The 20,410-nt window shown below is 42.5% G+C and overlaps 1 protein-coding gene across 2 annotated transcripts; it reads left to right on the forward strand.

Moving 5' to 3' along the window:
* The first annotated feature begins 8,515 nt into the window (after positions 1–8,515).
* Positions 8,516–14,901, forward strand: MRPL52 (mitochondrial ribosomal protein L52). Of its 2 annotated transcripts, XM_075211312.1 has the most exons (6): positions 8,516–8,616; positions 10,685–10,790; positions 10,903–10,970; positions 12,698–12,762; positions 13,909–14,075; positions 14,156–14,901. In XM_075211312.1, the coding sequence occupies exons 1-5, from the start codon at positions 8,598–8,600 to the stop codon at positions 14,056–14,058; spliced, it is 408 nt and encodes a 135-aa protein (XP_075067413.1). In that variant the 5' UTR covers positions 8,516–8,597; the 3' UTR covers positions 14,059–14,075; positions 14,156–14,901. The 2 variants fall into 2 exon arrangements, with proteins under 2 accessions (XP_075067413.1, XP_075067409.1); XM_075211308.1 differs by having other exon boundaries at positions 13,909–14,901.
* Positions 14,902–20,410: the final 5,509 nt, after the last annotated feature.

A 20,410-nucleotide genomic window follows, 5' to 3' on the forward strand; every position in this document is an offset into this window, starting at 1 on the left:
CCTTCTCTCCGCTGGTTAGTCGGTAGTTAGTCGCCTCTGAGCCTTTCTCCCGCTGGGTCTCCTCTGCTCATTGCCCCACCATTAGCCCTCATAGCCTCCCTGGTTTCCTCTGTGCACTTCCCCCTCTCCCCCCCCGACCTTGGTCCACTCACAGTCACTACCGCTGCCACTACCCTACCCTACCTTGTCCAATCGGCCCACCTGCTCTCTGGACCCACCTAGTCCCTTGGCCCACCTGAACTCTGGACCCTCCTAGTCCTTGTTGGCCCTCCTACACTCTAGACCCACCTAGTCCTTTTGGCCCACCTGTACTCTGGACCCACCTAGTCCTTTTGGCCCACCTGTACTCTGGACCCACCTAGTCCTTTTGGCCCACCTGTACTCTGGACCCACCTAGTCCTTTTGGCCCACCTGTACTCTGGACCCACCTAGTTCTTTTGGCCCACCTGAACTCCGGACCCTTCTAGTCCTGTTGGCCCTCCTGATCTCTGGACCAACCTAGTCCGTCTGGCACTCCAGAACTGTTGACCCGCCTTTGTCCTTTTGGCTCTCCCGAACTCTGGACCACCTAGTCCTTTTGACTCTCCTAAAACCTGGACCCACCTAGCCCTTCTGGCCCTCCTGGACTTTGGCCCTCCTGAACCTTTGGTCTCCTGGACTCGGGACCTACATTTTCTGAGGATCTAACGTCTCGCCAGAACTCCTAATAACTTATTCTACTGTATTGCATTTTATCTTATTATATTTCATTTTACTTCATTTATATCTGAATGTCAACTGCACTACATACTGTCTCTGCCACTGCCTTTCTGTTCTAATCGGTTCTATAGCCCCTACCGTCCTACTCACTGTTTACTCTGTTCGTTAGGGCTCTGTTCCACTTTGAACTCCCTATTGCTGCCCTCCCCTCTGCGCTTCTCCCTCACACCCCCCCTGCTTCCTCTGGCCGTTCTCTTGTTCCCCTGTCTCTCATCATGCCGCCTCGCTCCTTTCCTATACCCATCCTCTCCCCTAGCACCCGTCAAGGGCCCAAATCTCTGTCCCATCTCTCATCCACCCCCTCGCTCCATCAACCCTGACAATCTCATCCATATCTCCCATTCTCCATTCCTCCCTTTTTCGTGTGCCCTCTGGAACTCCAGGTCCGTCCGTAACAAACTGCCCTCCATCCACGACCTGTTCATCTCTAACTCTCTTAATCTTCTTGCCATAACTGAAACCTGGCTCACTTCCTCTGACTCTGCCTCCCCTGCCGCTCACTCCTATGGGGGCCTCTCTTTCACCCACTCCACCAGACCAGATGAGCGTCCAGGTGGGGGAGTGGGCCTCCTCCTATCCCCTAACTGCACTTTTCGGGTCATACCCACTTTACCTTCCCTCTCCTTCTCCTCATTTGAAGTCCACTCCATTCGGCTCTTCTCCCCTATCCACCTCCGTGTCTCCGTCATCTATCGTCCCCCTGGCCCTACCTCTCTTTTTCTCGACAACTTCGCCGCCTGGCTCCCCCACTATCTTTCCTCTGACCTGCCCTCCATTATACTGGGTGACTTTAACATCCCCATTGACAACTGTTCTGACCCTGCCACCATCAAACTTCTCACCCTTTCCTCCTCCCTTGGCCTCACTCAGTGGACCTCCTCCCTTACCCACTGTCTTGGTCACTCCCTCGACCTTGTCTTCTCTCACCTCTGTGATCTCTCTGAGTTCTCCAACTCTCCCTTCCCTCTCTCTGACCACCATCTCCTCTCCTTCACTCTGTCCTCCTCCCCTGCTCCCACCTTGCCTAAAGCCACCCTGACTAGGCGTAACCTTGATGCTATTGACCCCATCTCCTTCTCCTCCTCTCTTGATACTCTCCTATCACCCCTTCCCTCTCTGGCCTGCCCTGATCAGGCGTCCTCTCTCTACAACCAATCCCTCACTACTGCCCTGGACACCGTTGCCCCAGCCTCTTCCATCCGCCGTCGTCGCCTTATTCCCCAACCCTGGCACTCCAAACACACTCGCTCCCTCCAAAAGTGCTCTCGCACAGCCGAACGCCTCTGGAGGAAATCTCGTTCCCTGGCTGACTTCCTTCACTTCAAATTCATCCTCTCCTCTTTCTGCTCTGCCCTGTCCCTCGCTAAACAATCCTTCTTTAAGTCACTCATTTCCTCTCAGTCCTCCAATCCCCGCCGCCTCTTTGCCACTTTCAACTCCCTCCTCTCCCCCCCCCCCCCTCCCACTGTCCCGCTTTCCCTCTCTGCTTCTGACTTCCCCTCCTTTTTCTCTTCCAAAATTGAAGCCATCAGACTGAACATCTCCTCCACCCACCCCTCTCCAGCCACCCTCATCGCTTCACCTCCCGCCATCAACCAGCTGTGGTGCTCCTTCATCCCCACATCAGGTGAAGAAGTTCCCTCCCTTATTCTTTCCTCTCCACCCTCTACCTGTCCTCTCGATCCCATCCCCTCCCACCTCCTTCGCTCTCTCACTCCTACTGCCTGCTCTTACCTCGCACACCTCTTCAACCTATCACTCTCCTCTGGTGTTGTCCCATCCTCATTCAAACACGCTCTTATCTCCCCTATCCTCAAGAAACCCAATCTTGACCCCACCTCTCTTGCTAACTACCGCCCTATCTCTCTTCTCCCATATGCCTCCAAATTACTTGAGCGGATTGTCTGCAGCCGCCTCACCAGACACCTCTCTGACAACTCCCTCCTTGACCCTCTACAATCCGGCTACCGCCCCCTCCACTCCACCGAAACAGCCCTGGCAAAAGTTACTAATGATCTCCTATTAGCCAAATCCAAGGGTCACTACTCCATACTCATCCTCCTTGATCTCTCTGCTGCCTTCGACACCGTCGACCACCCCCTCCTGCTGCAAACTCTTCTCTCCCTTGGCCTCTCTGGCTCTGTCCATGCCTGGTTCACCTCATACCTTGCCAACCGCTACTTCTCTGTATCCACGTCTGGTTCTTCCTCCACCCCCTCCCCTCTCCCTGTTTGAGTCCCTCAGGGCTCTGTTCTTGGCCCTCTACTCTTTTTGCTCTATACTTCCTCCCTTGGAGCTCTCATCTCCTTGTTCGGTCTTCAGTATCACCTTTATGCTGATGATATTCAACTCTACATCTCTTCTCCTGACCTTTCCTCCTCCCTCCTCTCTCGTGTAACTGACTGCCTCTCAGCCATCTCCTCCTGGATGTCCTCACGCTTTCTTAAAATTAACATCTCCAAAACTGAACTCATTGTCTTTCCCCCACCCAGACACTCTTCCCACCATAACCTCTCTATCGTTGTTAACAACTCCACTATCTCCTCTGTCACCCAACTCCGCTGCCTGGGAGTCACTCTCGACTCCTCTTTCTCTTTTGCCCCCCACATTCAATCCCTTGCCCAAGCCTGTCGCTTCCAACTCCGTAACATTGCCCGCATCCGTCCCTTCCTCTCTCAAGATGCCACCAAAACTATCATCCATGCTCTCATCATCTCCCGCCTCGACTACTGCAACCTCCTCCTTACTGGCCTCCCCTGCTCCCACCTCTCCCCCCTACGCTCTATACTCAATGCAGCTGCGAGACTCATCTTCCTCTCACGCCGCTCCTCCTCTGCCTCCCCTCTCTGTCTTGCCTTACACTGGCTCCCCTTGCCCTTCAGAATCCTTTTCAAACTCCTTACCACCACCTACAAGGCTCTCTCCCAGTCTACTGCCCCTTACATCTCTAACCTCCTCTCCATTCACACTCCCGCCCGCTCCCTGCGCTCGGCCAATGATCGCCGCCTCTCCTCCACTCTGATCACCTCTTCCCACTCCAGAATCCAAGACTTCTCCCGTGCTGCCCCCCTTCACTGGAACGACCTCCCTCGCTCCATCCGTCTCTCACCCAATCTCTGCTCCTTCAAGCGGGCACTTAAAACTCACCTGTTCCTAAAGGCCTACCAACCATCCACTTAGCCTCTCATCTCCTCTGTTTCTCCCCTGGCCCCCTTTTTTTCTCCCGCATTTGCTTCACTGGCTCCCTTCTGTGCCTGATTTGTTTACCCTCCGTTAGGATGTAAGCTCGTATGAGCAGGGCCCCCCCTTCCTTTCTGTCTCCATACCTGTTCTTCCGCTCCGTCTCTACTGTATTTGCCTGCCTGGAGTTTCTGGAGAACTGGTACTTTGTGTTTATTGTTCTGTACTGTTTTACCCTGTATAGTCTACTGTTCGTACTGTGTACAGCGCTGCGGAAACCTTGTGGCGCCTTACAAATAAACAATAATAATAATAATAATAATAATAATCAACAGAACCTTGAAAAAGATCTATGCTTTGATCGAAATGCATTGGTTATTGTTTGGTATATATTGAACTGCCTTCTGATCACCAATACCCTGGAGTCAATATACAAGCAAGATTGGATCTAGAACATATTGGATTCTTTTGTTTAATAATTATTGATTTATTGACGTAAACAACATTTCTGCAGTTGCTGCAGAATACGCAGAAGCACACCTTTATGTTTTACCAAGATATGTTACTAATCCCAAAAATCATTCTTTATACCTATCCCCCGTTATTATCCTACCTCAAAAACAAAAGTTGCATCTCTAGTCCTCGTAGTTTGTAGTCTATATTTTATCTTTATAGCTGGTTATTTTGTTCTCATAAACTTAAGCGTTGCTGTTAACGTCTCTTGTCCATGGTGGCTACATCCCTCTTACTGTTTCAGCTATCTGTTATGGCATCAGTAAACAGTATCAAATATATAAATGCTTAGTGGCGTCTGTCTGTCTGTGTGTGTGTGGGAAAAAAAACCAAGTTGCAGCGCCACCTGCTGGGCAGAGTTATACACTGACCTACTAAATTCTTAGTGTGTGTGAGAAAAAAATTCAAAAAGGGCTGAAATGTGGTAGGGCTCAAACTCATTTTCGTGAGGTAATTTTATCTCATGAACACCATGTGTAGAGGCGTGCGTTAGTGTGTGTGTGTGTGTGTAAAAAACTATTTTCTCAGAAAAGGCTCATTCAATTGACCTGAAATTTGGTATACTGACATTATTTGACAAAAAAATTAGAATAGTCAAGTCAGTTAACTTCCAGCATCCCCCCTTCCCCCCGTGGGAGGGGTAGTAAAGGCTAAATTTACGAGTTGAGGGGTCAAACTCATTTTCGTGAGGTCATTTTACCTCATGAACACACATTAAAAAGGGCGCTTGCGTCGGGAAGTAACGATCTTCCCCTGAGGAGGCCTGGGCTAGGCCCAAATGCATGACAAGAACCTTTTTAAGACCTTAAGTATCTTGATTTGACTAGAATGCATGAGTATCATGCACGGGTTAACTTGTATATATATATATATATATATATATATATATCAACAAAAATGTGAAAAGACACCGGCGCTCAGTGCAAACACCAATGATCACATGTTTAAAAACTGTGCTCAAATATTATAAATCACATACAGTAGGCTGCTTCCCTTTAAAACATCAGCTTGCAGATGTACAACCTAGATACACAAAAGAGAAGGAGAAGCGCCAAAACATAGTGTGATATTGCCAAAACAGAGCAGTGATCAGGATAATTATCAAATTAGCCTCGTACCAGATGTATAAAGTAAATTCGCTTAGCCGAAAGAGTAGCCCTCTGCGATCCCCAGGACCTTCAACTGCAGATTGAGGAACTCCAGACTATAACTCAAATAGAAAATAGCAAACAATAGTGTAGTGCGTTCACAACAGAAGTAAAATAACACAAATTTAATTCATAAAATTGTATCCAAACATAACAAATCAATGCCCGTACATTGAATATAATCAAATCAAGCTTATCTGTGTACTGTGATCATCCAATGTCCCATACAGATCTCGCCATCCACTGGTGATCTTGGCTCCTTTACACCGATATACAGACAAGAAATAATTCCATAGCTCCTCTGGTGACAAACGGCAATGCGTGTTCAGCCGACAAACTGGATCAGATGCACATCAGAAAAGGTCCCTTGACGCGTTTCGTCTATTAGACTTTATCAAAAGGGTGAATATATATATCCGAACAAAATTATAGACTAAATTGTTTTGCTTTGTCTATTTCTTATTAGCGTTGGTAATAATTTTCACTATTCCCACCATTCCGACAGCGAGGAGACCTACAAGGAAAATCCGAATGTATGATAAACCGATTTCTGAATGTATCCAGACTTGCCTCCAAAGCGACGCTGTACATCTCTGAGCACAGCAGCATGCTCACCGTAAAATATTCCGAATACACAGATGTCCGGCACAACACTTTCACGTCATCGCAACCTGAATCAATCTTAATTTAAAGCGGCAATGTCGGGTTAAGTGTTTAAACACTTAACATGTGGTGTCCCGCCATTGATTCAGGTCGCGATGACGTGAAAGTGTTGTGCCGGACATCTCTTTATTTAGAATAACTTGCGGTGAGCATGCTGCTGCGATCGGAGATGTACAGAGTCGCTTTGGAGGTAAGTGTGGTTACATTCAAATCGTTTTTTCAGACATTCGGATTTTCCTTGTAGGTCTCCTAGGTGAGGGAATTTTCCGCACCGTTAAAGAGTACCCCACCAGGGGCAAACGCAGGATTTGTAGAGGGGGGTTTTCACACCACGCCGCCAGTGGGTGTGACCATCATGCATTGGGGCATAGCTAAAATAATAGACAGTGCTTGGCTGCTTTCCAACTCTTCCTATCCCCATAATATACATGGGCAGTGCTGCGTGCACTACTGTTAGGTGCACACAACTCTCCCTTTTCAAGCAGAGCTGTGTGAAGCGGGAGCAGGGTCCAGCCACCTCAATTATACAGTGCCCCAGTCTTGGAGGGGGGTTTCCAGTCACTAGGAAACGCCCCCTCGGTTTGCCTATGCCCACCCTTTATTAGATGTGCTAAATAGACCCTCTAGCAAAGTGTATATAGCACTTTCCTCTCCTGCCATTTTCAGACGTAGTAAGTACTTTGTGTACGATGGTCCCTCTCTGCCTTGTCACTAACTTGATGTCACCAAGGTTGAAATGAATGGCACAAATTACTTTCTCGACTGTATTATGTTGACGAGATGACGTAGTGGTGGGACCAGCCATACAAGGACTCATAGCGGCCGCCCTCTTAAAGACGGCAGGAGTTGCACGGACATTAGTGCTATGTATACTATACTAGAGCGTTTATATAGCAAATGCTTACACGTAGTGGTTATATTTGCAAAATAAACCATAGGGTCTATCCCCAAACTGTAAGTAGTGTGTTTTCCTTTTAATGAAGAAAAGGAACCACATTTTTGACCATGATGGTCAAGACTTTTAATGGAAAGGTCACATCTATGTTTGCAGGCTGTTAAACATGTCGCCACAAAACCTTTGTTAAGCAATGTTTGTCTGCATCCCCTTGAATGGAATGAAAAGCAAAGGAGGATTTTGCATTATCCATTAAGTACTAAAAGGACAAGAGTTTCTTACTTCTTTTCTCTAACAAGTTTTCCTGTTACAAACCACCATGGCTGTTGCCAAATTAATTTACATTTATCCAAAGCGTGGTGTACATTCTTCTTGTGGATATCTACTTATCATTAACTGCAATGCAAATATTGACTTTAACACCCTTTACTTTTGAACCCTCCATTCATACATTTTTAGGGGCATATTCAATTACGATTCCGGTCCGCGGGATCGCGCCGGAACGGGCCGCAAGCTTAATCCACTGTACCGCAATAACGTGGATTTTCGTTCGCAGCCCATAGGGATGCGTACAAAAATCTGCGTTATTGCGGTACCGTATTACCGGCAATAGTGTGGACTGGAATCCTAATTGAATATGCCCCTTAGAATATGAATTTACCTCATAGCAGTTATTTTTCCACAATACATATTTTTTGCTTTTGGTCTTTACCTGTCAAGAAATATAAAAGTTCTGTTACCATATAGAATTATACAAGACCTATGCTTACTATTTGGTCAGCATGAAAAATAAGCAGTACTCACATATGACCGTTTTGCAAAAAAACCTCAAAGCTCTCAGAAAGCACTTGTTAATTATGTCATTTCTTCCTCCCTAACCTTTATTGTATTGCTTTGAAAGTACTGCCATCTGAAACCCTTAAGTAAATTTTCCTCTCTCCGTTGTTGGGACAGGACCCACTCTGAAAATCACTGTGGGAATCATAAAAGGACTACAGCAAAGCCAAAGCACAATTATGATCAATCACTGTCTATTGTTAAGTATAGCTCATTTAGTGTATGCACTAAAAAACATAGGACATGTAATGGAACTTGGGGAATACTCATTCACAATGTTAGAATATTTAAAATGCTGACATGTAAACCAGCTAATACACTTTAATATGTCCTGTTTTTAAGACTCTTTTCAGGGATTAATTGGTGCCTGAAAACCAGCTCAGACGTGAATAAGTCTGACAGTAAAAAACATTTTCCATCTGAATTCAGTAGAAATATTGCAATTTACCTCATTCCCCATTACTATTATTAGCTACAGAGGAAGATTGACAGCAACGTCCTCCCTTGTGTACCACATGACTACAGCAGTCACATGACCAGGTGACGTCAGAAGGTCTTTACGGTGAAGGGAATCTAGCGATTACAGTGGTTCACATGGCAAGATGGCGGCGCCCATGATGGGTGAGGGCAGTGATTGATATGTAGAGTGCTAGTGTGTAACTCGTTGTGCCCTACATATCAGCAGGCATAACACAGAATGATTCGTGTCTCTGAGACGTCTGGTGTACACGATTGATACGTTTGCTTTATTAGATCCTATGGGGCTTGGGTTATAATCGTCACTATGTATTTACCCTCGTTTTTAGTACTTCTACTGTTACGGTTTTGATGCGTATATTAACTTCTTGCAAATGCCATGCTCGGAAGAACTTGACCATATTCATAACCATTATGTATTTGCCTGTATTTAAGATTGTCAATGCATTATGCATTTTGTTGGGGAAAACGTCTATGAACTAAATAAAGTATTAGTGGATTAGTAAAACACTTCGAGGTGCTCTATTTAATTTCATTGTAAGGTGGTGGGTCTCTTTCTCTTTCCAATATTTGTAAGGAGTACTACTTCTGACCTTCACAGTGACCCTAATGCATTCAATCTATTCCAAATAAATATTAAAGATCCCCCTGTCACTTCCCAGTTTTTGGTAGTAACATTTAATTTTAACCATTATATTCAGCGTAGCCAACAAATAATACATTGTTGCATGAGCTGCAGTTCTCTTCCCATGTAATTTTCTGCACTCTGTGTATCCTTTATACTAGGACAGTATCACTTCTCCCATTCTGTATTCAGGGCTTGTTACTTTTCAATATAGTCTTCATGGTTGTGGTCACATAGATATTAATTTCTCCTGTTATGTGTAGGAATGAAAATGAAAACTTTTTTTTTTTGTAAAAAAAAAAATTTTTTTTCCTGTCTCTTGTCAAAGGTTCTAGCTTCTGTCCCTTTCGCTCAGCATTGTTTTCCAGTAGAGGTCTGCCTCTCCTTATGTAGAAGCCTCAACAGAGTGTTGAAAGAACAGCTCTTTGGAGAAAATGTCTCCTCAAACTGCCATATGTGGCCAGTGCACCACTCCCTCGTCCCTTTGACTAACATTAGGGGGTAAATGTATGAACATGCGGGTTCTTCAACACCCGCGTGTTCAGCGTGTTCGGTGATTAAATTTCAAGCGGCGCTGCATTGTAAAGGGAAGCCCTTTACAATGCAGCGCCGCTTGAAATTTAATCGCCGAACACGCTGAACACGTGGGTGTTGAAGAACCCGCATGTTCATACATTTACCCCTAGATCTGTCCTCATACATAGATAACCCCAATATTTAGCACTAGTGGCAATGGAGAGCTTACATGCTTCATGCTTTCACATTGAGCAGACAGTGTTCACATTCTTACTATGTAATTATGAATGGTCTGTAGAGCTCAGTAATTTTTAACATGCCACCTTTGCAACAAATCAGTTTGTCGCATTTCTGCTCTAGTAGAGCTGTCCTGGTCAACTGTAAGTGCAATTGTTGTAAAGTGGAAACATCTAGGAGCCACAGAGGCTCATCTGTCCTCTGCTGCAACACTTGCTACCGGGTTTCAAACTGCCTCTGGAAGCAGCGTCAGGATAAGAACTGTTCGTTGGGAACTTCATGGATAGGGTTTCCATGGCCAAGCAGCCAAAAATGAATCTATACTGGATCTTATGTCCACTAGGTAAGAGCCAAGAAATCCTCTTGTAATCCACATTGCCCATAATATGTAAGTGGATGCTACTTCTTCCTATCCACGGGTGTTTTAAAAAAAAAAAAAACCTACAAAGAACAACACACACAGCTCTGCTCGGAGCCCTACAACAGAATATCTGTGAATGAATCAACCAGGAGACCTCATTACTGCTCAGCCAATCACAAGCTGTTTCCAGCACAGGCTGATGTGATTGCTTGGAGTAAGGGGTGCCATGGAGACTCGCTGCTTGAAACACATATCAAAAGGGATTAATTGAATCTCTATGGCTGTGGGTAAAAAAAAAAAATAATGCTGGGTAGCTCCATTCATTTCAATAGTTTTTACATGTAGTGCAAAAATTATTTGAAATTAATGGGCCATTGACAAGAGTGGAAAAAATACAGCACAACACTCTAAGTATTTTTAGGCATCTGTCTTTCCATCATATAGCAATCTTGCCTTTATATATTGATTTATAGTAACACGTCTACAGCTGGGGGTGAAGCACAGGTTTGTGCTGTGCCTGTGGAAGAGAAGCTTGCAGAACAGTGCTGTGCTCTGTGCAGGACAGGACTGGAGAATTCAGTAAGTGTTTTGGTTTTAGTGATAATTTATGTGTCATGTAGCAGGAATATAAGGTACAAAAGTCTGTTTGTTACATTACATTCTTGCATTTTCTGTCTTTGTTGCCCTGCAGGCATGGTTTTGCTCGTAGTGGTTCGGAGTATGGCCCCTTAACAGACCTTTCAGACTGGAGCTTTGCAGGTAAGTGAAGAACTAAGATTTTCAGAAATTTCCATTGGCCTACTGACATGGCATAATGGTGCATAAAAGACTGCGGTCTTGCATATAAATTTACATCAGTTTAATCTCTCTTGAATTACTAGAGGCTTAGATGTGGGTAATTATCCCAGATAATGTTATTGATTTTTTACATGGTTAATTATGTAATTAAATAGGCAACCACTTGTTTACATGCATGTTGCATCATATTTTGCATTATTATATTTCGTACAAGCACATGCAAATATCAGAGGGTGCATTAGTCTGCACCATGAAGCATATTCATTACATTCTTGCCAAACTGCTGCTCTGAGAATAGTTTGTGCCATTTATCATCCGGAACTGCAATTATAAAATATTAACCCCTTGCATATGTACATATTTACAGAGTACCCCCTTATGTGTGTACACATATAGCTGGTATTTTCTAGATACATTTAACAGGCTGAAGTGTCCCTTTTAATAAGTCTCATATAATCATGGTGAAAGCATCACTGGTTGAGGATACTTGTTGTAAAGAAAATATAAATCAGTTGTTTTCTTTTACTGGTTTATTTTGCTACTTTGTTATAATTTACAAAGTAAACGGGAGCAAAACGGGAAGCTACATGATGTGTAAGCAACAGGACCAAGTAATGTCTGCAATTGTTTGTGGGCTATTGTGTGACAGTCTGGTAAAGTTGCTGCATGATAGACATCACATGTATTCATATGTGAAGTCGCATTCAATCCAAACTTTAAAGAAAACAATTGTATGCAACAAATAACCTGTAATTGCTTGTAGTTTACCTATGCAATATGTAGCATGACAGGTATATGCCAGTGTATCACTAACCTACGAGGCTCTTATTCCCGCAATAATATGGGAGGCAAGGTAAACATTACAGTGTTTTGGGAAGTTTTAGCCAACCACCGAATTGCCTTGTAGCAATGTTATATTACCTTCAGAGTATGACTCTTGTCAACAACCTCCTGTTTTACATATAGTTGTTACAGTTTTTACTACATGAAAGTAGTGCAATGAAGTTGATATTGGCCAGAATTATGTATACATTCCTTTTGACAAGAGATCTATTCGGGTAGAATGAACCCTGCTGGGCTGTATGCAAGTTCTGATTCCCTAAGTTTCGAAGAAATGATAATTAAATAAAAATGTTCACTTGACTTCCAAATTCATCAACATCCCTGGGTTTGTTCCTAGTAAAACAGCATAGGATTCACATATCACAGTAGGGCTAGAGGCTCATATGCGGTGAAAGAGGGAGAGGAAAAAAAGTGCCACTGCCTCTGCTAGAATAGTAAAAATAAATGTAAGTTCAACACACACACATTTGTGAAATAGTGTTTAATTAAATAAAAAATCTCTCAACTCATGTTCACCAATTTGTCATTAAAAAGTGATTTACAACACACAGAAAGGAGGAGTCTTGCATGTGTTTGTACCACAAACACCTTCTCTTATATGTCTCTGATTAGTTGGTTATTAAGCTGTCTAAGTTGATGACTTTCAGGCACCATGGCCTGTAGAAAGCAAAAATTGTGACACAGGGTTTCAGAAAATGTAGAGGTCTATATTTTGGACTCCCACAAATCTAATATTTGGATGGAGAATGATGTTTAAAAATCAAACTATAGAACTTAAATTAATAATCTATTTTGGTTTTGAGCATTCAACACTTCCCAGCTACAAACAGTTGACTTATTTACAGATGGACGTCCAGCCCCCCAATGGAAAGGACAGACCAGGAGGAAAAAGGAGAGCAAGGATCTGGCTGTAAGTGTGTGAGGTGGAATTCTAACAATGTGTCTGGGAGGGAGGGAGGAGCAGGGCTGGAGTTGATTGTTACTATATTTAGGGGTGGAGTTGTAGGAATGTTACAGATACTGTCTAAAATGATGTGACATTAATGGCAGTCACAGCAGCCTCGACCACTACAGGACTTGGATCACATAAAGGGCCAGAGTTGGAGTGATAAGTGTCAGCCATCACCCCTTAACAGAGGCTGTCGGTAAAGTTTTAGGGCTTGGTTCCATGCCATGTCTTTCCCGTGCCTATGACATTATTCTAGGGCAGTCCTTTTATGTTGCATAATTGGGAGAGGAGTCCTGTATATAAGCAGTAGAGGCAGAACTAGTGTATATGTGTACACACATATATATATATATATATATATATATATATATATATCTACTATATAAATGCCTAGTGGCGTGTGTGAAAAAAAAAAACCAAGCTGCAGCGCCACCTGCTGGGCAGAGTTATACACTGACTTATATATTTCTTGAAGGAGAAGTGACAGTTGGGAGTGGTTGGTGGTTGCTGGAGGTGACAGTGGGGAGTTTTTAACACCTTAAGTAGCTTGATGAAGGATGTGGCGATGAAGATGAAGGATGAGGTGATGGAGAAAAATGATGAGGTGGTGACATGTGGACAAAACCACGTTAAAAAAGGGCGCTTGCGTCGGGAAGTAACGCTCTTCCCCTGAGGAGGCCTGGGCTAGGCCCAAATGCATGACAAGAACCTTTTTAACACCTTAAGTAGCTTGATTTGACTAGAATGCACGAGTATCATGCACGGGTTAACTTGTGTGTGTATATATATATATATATATATATATATATATATATATATATATATTAGTGAAAACCTTAAACAGAGACTTCAATAAGTTGTGTGGGTGAAAAACAGGGGTCTCATTTGTTATAACACTGGGTGATTACCACTACTATTATATATGTCAGTTAGTATGAAGAAGTCATAGTGTATGTGGTACTAACAGTGGCAATGGGCATATTGTGTGTGTCAAGTGGAGTTTGGCATTACTGTAAGATGTGTGGCACAGATTGCTCCTGTGTCTTGAGGTTGTCACAACCGCAGATCCTGGAAACTAATGTTATGACCTTTTTTCCCTCTTTACAGAGCCGCGTTCTCCTCCTCAGCACAGAGATAGATCAAGGCATGAAGAATTGGTCGGAGAAGCAGGAAAAAGAAAGAGAGGAACAGCTGTTGAAACAGAAGAACCAACTGAAGGCCAAGGCATTGTTTAACAAAAGTTCAAAACCTAAATAAACATACAGTGTGCTTAGGTACTATGATTAATTTATTTTCCCCCATTCTTGGAGGTCAGTATCTGTTGCTTATGTTATGTATTGTTTTATACCTTTAGGCATCACCCTTTATTAGCAGTTTTGAGTTTGAGGCAGACGTCACTGTTTTAAAGAAGATTTGTGGTGTGTAAAGCAATCCTACAATGCAGAAAGCCATGTCAAGAAGGTTAATGTCATTTTTACTAATGACAAAGCTGATGAATACACAATGAAATCTGTGTAGGAAGTTTGTCTGAGTAAGATTTTCCTTCTGTGCATTGCAGCTGATACTACATCCCTTCTCTTTCCTGTTTCCCTGTTGACATACACATTTAGGATGGTTTTCACGATACATTTAAAGCACAATGTGTAATTGATCGATAGTGACGTCATTCATTTCTGTAAGTAAAACAGCTGTCGCACGATGGTTTTAAGCACTTAAGCGATTTTTGAAGTGCTGACATCATTGTTTTGGATAAATGTCCAAAGCGCTAAACATGCTTCTCCAATTGTAATACATTATATTTGAGCAGACCCTGTCATAGCGATTTAAGTCCTTGTGAGCTGTAAAAGTGCTGGACTTTTTCAGCTGAGATATAAGTTCTATAGTAATTAGACACAAATGCTTCTAAAGTTGGGAAAGCTCCAGTGAGACCCCACCTTAAAGGATGTGTGATGAGTGTAAGAAGAAATATATTTGATAACATATTAACCCTTATGCTGTATTGCTATATGTAAAAGATACAAGAATAATTTGAAAGTGAATTTTAAAAAAGGGTGGGAAATATCCATATTATAATTGCAAATAAAGCAGTTTTCATTTGAAGCTTTGCACCAGAATTTCACCAATAGCACTTTTAAAAACATGTTCTGCTCAAACAAATGCCTGGTTATAAAATCATACATGAGAAAGCACACGGATGTATCTACTACCACTGCACTATGGATTTCCACTCTTCATTGGAGATTAAGGATCATTATTATTCTGATCTGGTTATTCTATCCTTGTAAGTTATATCTGAAGCCCCCAACCTCGTGATTGCTCTGCTGATTTGAGTTAACAGGTAGGACATAGTAAATAAGAAACAAGTAATAAATAATGGGTGCTTCTTCCTACTGATTAGGTAATAGGGGATCTCAAAATAATTCAATAATATTCAGGATAATGAACACTGCTTTTTCACCAATAAATGAATGTCATATGGTCCTCCTTATTATACTCAATATGTATGCTGTGTAGAGTCTCCAATAGATTGCTGATCAATAACATAAAATATAATAGAAAAAAGGAAGTTTCCGATCAGATCAGTTTTCCTACCAGAAACAGTTATGGTGCTTTGAGCGCATCCATTATATATAACTTGTTTGTTATTTATGTGTTTCTAGTCTGATGGCACTCTTTGTTGTGATGAGACTGCAATATTCCGTTTTTGGAGCGGTTTAGGAAGTGTTTACTTTATGTAGAGAGGACATAGTAGGTCATTACAAACCTCTGTGTTTCCAATTTGCCAATCTGCTACTGATTGGCTCTGTCATTGTAAGAGAAGCTCTTGGGTGGTAGCCATGGCAATGATGCAGCTGATTGGTGAAGAGGATATACAGAGAAGGTCAGAGAGTAGCTGCTGTTTTCTTCCTGTAAACACTCATCAGTGGATTTGAGAGGCAGAGCTTCATCCACAATATGGAGTTATACTTGTTTATGTTTTTTTTGGCTATAGTCTTTTTAGCTCCATCAGTTTTTTTTATCTGTCACAAGCTAAACTATTAGTATACTAAAATCCTTCCACTGGTTTAATTTGCACCAGTGTTACAATGAGCTCATGTCTTGCTTGCTTATTGAAACAGACTCCAAATGGTATATTTGCTTAACTGCAGGTTTTAAAAAGTGGAGATGTTGCCTATAGCAACCAAACAGATTCTAGCTGTCAGTTTTTAGAATATACTGAATAAATGACAGCTTGAATCTGATTGGTTGCTATAGACAACATCTCCAATTTTTAAAACCCACAAATTAGTAAATATACACCCAAGAATCATCTCCTTCAGTGAACCTTATTTCAGGTGTGCAGTGCAAAACACTTTGGTGTGCACAAATGAAAATGATCCACCCAGTACATACCAAGGTGCATGCCTACTCTCACTCTCGGGGGATGCTGCAAGCTACAAATGTACCTAGGTTTATGAAGCCATGAAAAAAAAATCTTGTAAATGTCATATCAAAAGTACAACCTTCTACCACTTTTACAACAACCCCCTTTATTAAATTAAACAGCTCAGTTTTTCCCCTAAACTGATTGTTTAGTCTGCTATATGACTTAAATTAATCGTAATACTGGGGGGACATCAGGACTGCTGTTGCTATATGTGCCAGTGTATGGTTGAAAATGTTATTATTATTTTTTGCATTGGGCAAAGTGTGCCTGGAAGTGCACCTCTTATTTATTGCAACTGAAATGCACCCAAATGTGTCTCATTGGGGCTATTTTGCTCTGCAAACCTATGTACATTGGCACACATTGAACCACACAACACCACCAAGGAAGATTTTGTACTACACCTTTGCATTTCATAAATTAGGCCATTATCACTGCCATCGCTTCCTCTTGCAGTATTTCTAAGACATTTGTCTTGAAATAGGGCTCATCTTCTATTATTGCACATATGTGCCACAGCAACCAATCAAATATGTGTTTTTATTATCTCAACTTGCACTAGACAAATAAAAAAAGTAATTGCTGATTGGTTTCTGTGGTTTACTGCAAATTTTGCAAAATTAAGTTAGTGCTTGTGAATATACCGTTTTGGTGTATGTGGACAGAAAAACAAAAGCCAAACAAAAAATAAAGTAAACTTAAGGGGTTAAGGACTTTTTTTTAACGGCAAATGATCTGTTGGCAGGCAACAAATACATTGATGGAAAACGGTAATCTGTTATTGAACTCATAATTAACTGAACCTTATTGTTCTGAATATGGTATGAATGTCTGAATGAGAATGTTCCAACAAAGAAGTTGTTTGTTACAGATTGTTTTCACTGGAAACACTAGGGTCATTCAGCAGAGAGCAAATTTCTGTAATAGCAGTCCAAGCATCGAGAGACATTAACCCGTCTAACAATGGGTGTAGACTGATATCATCCAATTTTAGCCTTCCTCCAATGTACTCCAACCCTCTCTTCTAACTAACATTTGTCTCCTTCTCATATGTTCTATCTACCTTAAACTTAACCTGGCTAAGACAACAACTCCTTCCACTAGCATCCGCTTTAGATAACATTTTCATTTATTCTAGTGCTATTGTCACTTTCACACCATAAGTCGCCTGTTTACAATACATATTCACTTCTACCTTGCCTTTCATTCCTCATATTCAAACACTTTCAAAATGCCTTTGCTTCTGTCGTCTTCTAAAAGTACACACACTCATCATCTCCCTTGACAATTGTAACCCTTTCTTAATTTTAGTGATCACTAATTTCAGACTGCTTCAAATCATTCTGAATGCTGCTGCTACTAATCATTGTATTAAGGCCTCTTCTGTTTGGTAGTAAGTGCATTGACTGTCTCATTCCTCCAGCATTAATTTCAAAATTCTGTTTCTCATTCATTCCATTTGGGGGATACTGCTTAACCGTGGGTTATAGAGGGTCCTGTGCAGGAGAAAGGCACTATTTCTACACTACAACTTGTTTGAGCTTTGCTCCATTTTTATTTTCGTGCCCATCCTTTTAAGAAGCTTCTAGAAAGCAGTTTACATTTTCTTTTTCATTTATTTGCACTAGCTGTGTTTTCTATGAGAACAATGATGTATTAAAAGAGGGTATAAGTATTGGGTCGGTATTTCCCTGCCGCTCCCCTCTGTTCTACTACAGGGCACCCAGAGGGGTCAGCGGTAGAGTGACTATAACCAGGGACTCAGTGACCACAACTTTGCACAGGTCTGCACTGGACGGCATTTAGGAAAGCTGTGGCACTGTATTCTGTCACTTTACTCTTCTTGTTATTTTCACACAAACTACTAACATTATTTTGACATGCTTTCAGGATCTGACTCTGCATTAATGCTACTGTGCTATATAGATTTAGATAGCCTGCTAGTTCTTTCCCTTGGTGTAGATTGAGTTCTATGGTTTCTCTTTCATGTCAGATTAAAGGACTACTTCCAGATCCAAGGTTGCTGGGGGAAATTTTGTCCTGTACTACACATGTTCCTAATGGATGTTTTGAACCAGATTTGCAACTTGTGAGCCTGACGACGAAGGTCCACATATGGGGATGGATGCTGCCAAGAAGTTGGTCGGTCTGGGCACTAACTCAATCTATTGCAGAGCTGACTGCATACAATGGGTCCTATGGAGCTAAGTGAACACATCCCTCCTAATTTCCCTTATGGACTCCAGCACTGGATCCTACTTCTCAGGATGTCTTGCCTTCCCTGGGTCTAAAACCTAGACAGGTTGGTACAGGGATTGGCGTATGTGTCTTCCTAACTGGAGAGTTTGTTGAAGACTTTGTCAGCCAACAAGCCTTGTAAACATCAGGGCCATGCCCAGATTCATTTCTTAGGAGATTCAGAAAGGAACTCTGCTTGCAGAAGGAAGGTTAGATTCTGGAGGATTCATAATATGAGGACCTGACCTGACTGGATGGCAGAATGATTTATCCAGCACACAGGGGGTTCTTAAACGACAGGATGGAAAAGAAATTTAAGACGAATTTGAAATCGTCTTTGTAGCAGCAGGTATATCGCTAAAACCTATTTTTTTGCGGCTTCTTTGGTAATCAAAGCAGATGTAAAGTGGACTGAGCAGATCAGTGAGGGCATGGATGCCCAAATCGGAAGTGCTGCCCTTAGCAGACCAGGTAAAGGAAGAGTGTTTAGGAAATGAGTCTTTCCAGATCCTTTGTCTTAGTTGTAGCAGCCAGACGTACTTTCTGGCTTAGGTCATGTGAGTCGAAAAGGACTCTGTGTTAGGACTATGCCTTGTACTATGTGGCAGCAGTACCTCAATTCCACCAGAGGTTCTTCTTTTCTGCCCCTGAACTTTACATTTTGCCTGTAGGAGTTACTCTCCTTACCTAATAAGTACCAGCAACTGTTTCACAGCTTCATATACCTGCCTCTATCTGTGTTCTGTGCAGTTCATTGTTTATACCTGGCTGCTACTTGTCTCCTGTTTATACCCTGTTCCAGTTTGCTTCATTGCTGTCTGTTCTTTCGTTCTGACCCTCTGCCTGTTTACCAGACTCTGCTTGTTCACTTGTGACCCTGACCTCTGCCAGGCTACTGGATTTTGCTTGTACGCTTGTTACCCTGACCTCTGCCTGGTCACTGGATTCAGCTAGTCCTGGTTTTCTGTACTGCCTCGTGCCTCTGGCTAACTGGAATCCTGAACCCGGCCTCCCAAATCTGGTGCATCGTGCCTCCTGGCAGTTGGGTAAATTAATCTAATTGTTCCTGCATTTTGAACTGTATTTGCCATTTGAATCATTGCTTGGAACCTGTTGCTTCTGTGGACTTTTCTTACCATCACACCTGCTCATACTTGTGTATTGGAGTATACCTGTTAATTCTGCTACCTGAAATCAGCATATTCCATGAACTGAATCGTTCACATATTTTGCCTAAATAAAGATAGTTGGTTTTTCTACTGTTATTGCTGCGTCCTGAATTCACTAGGAATCATAACACTCTGTAAGTGTTACCTTTTAAGGGGACTGTCCTCTTCAGTCCTGAATTGGACATGATCATTTCCCAGGCTGCAGGACGAAAGAGTTCTTTTCTCCCAGTTAATGGTCCAAAGCCAAAAGGCCAGAGATTCCAGTCCTTTCATTTCTCAGGGAAAATGAACAGAACTTATACAAATAGCCATTCCTTTGCCTCACGTGGTGGTCACCAAAGGGATAAGCATGCTTGGTGGGCAGTCATCCTGTTTCCAAGCACACTGAAAAACAGGCCACATGATGGGATCCCTCCCCACCCAGAAAGATCTGTGGTGGTGGCCCATCTCTTGATCTTTTGGGATCAGTGGATCAGTCTTCTTTGGACTCATGGGTAAGAGGCATCCTAAAAAGAGAATATGGAGCGATTGTTCCAGTTCCGAAAGAACAGGAGGGTTTGGATTATTGGTCAAACTTTTTCCTAGCCTAGAAACTGGACTTGACTTTTTGGCCCATGCTGAACATGAAGTCTCTAAATTTGTACATGCAGGAGGACAAATTCAGGATGGAGTCCAATAGACAGATCATCAATGCCATGGAGCAAGACAAATTACCTCCATGGACATAAAAGATGCCTATCTCCGTATCCCAATCTGAATAGGACTTCAAAGCCTT

The sequence above is a fragment of the Mixophyes fleayi genome, chromosome 1 (genome assembly GCF_038048845.1).
Source record: "Mixophyes fleayi isolate aMixFle1 chromosome 1, aMixFle1.hap1, whole genome shotgun sequence".
NCBI lineage: Eukaryota > Metazoa > Chordata > Amphibia > Anura > Limnodynastidae > Mixophyes > Mixophyes fleayi.

Bases quoted from the DNA above. Each gene is read 5' to 3' on its own strand.
- MRPL52 (XM_075211308.1), top strand. The intron at 10,791-10,902 runs GTAAGTGTTTTG...GTTGCCCTGCAG, and splicing joins GGACAGGACTGGAGAATTCA to GCATGGTTTTGCTCGTAGTG. The intron at 10,971-12,697 runs GTAAGTGAAGAA...ACTTATTTACAG, and splicing joins TTCAGACTGGAGCTTTGCAG to ATGGACGTCCAGCCCCCCAA.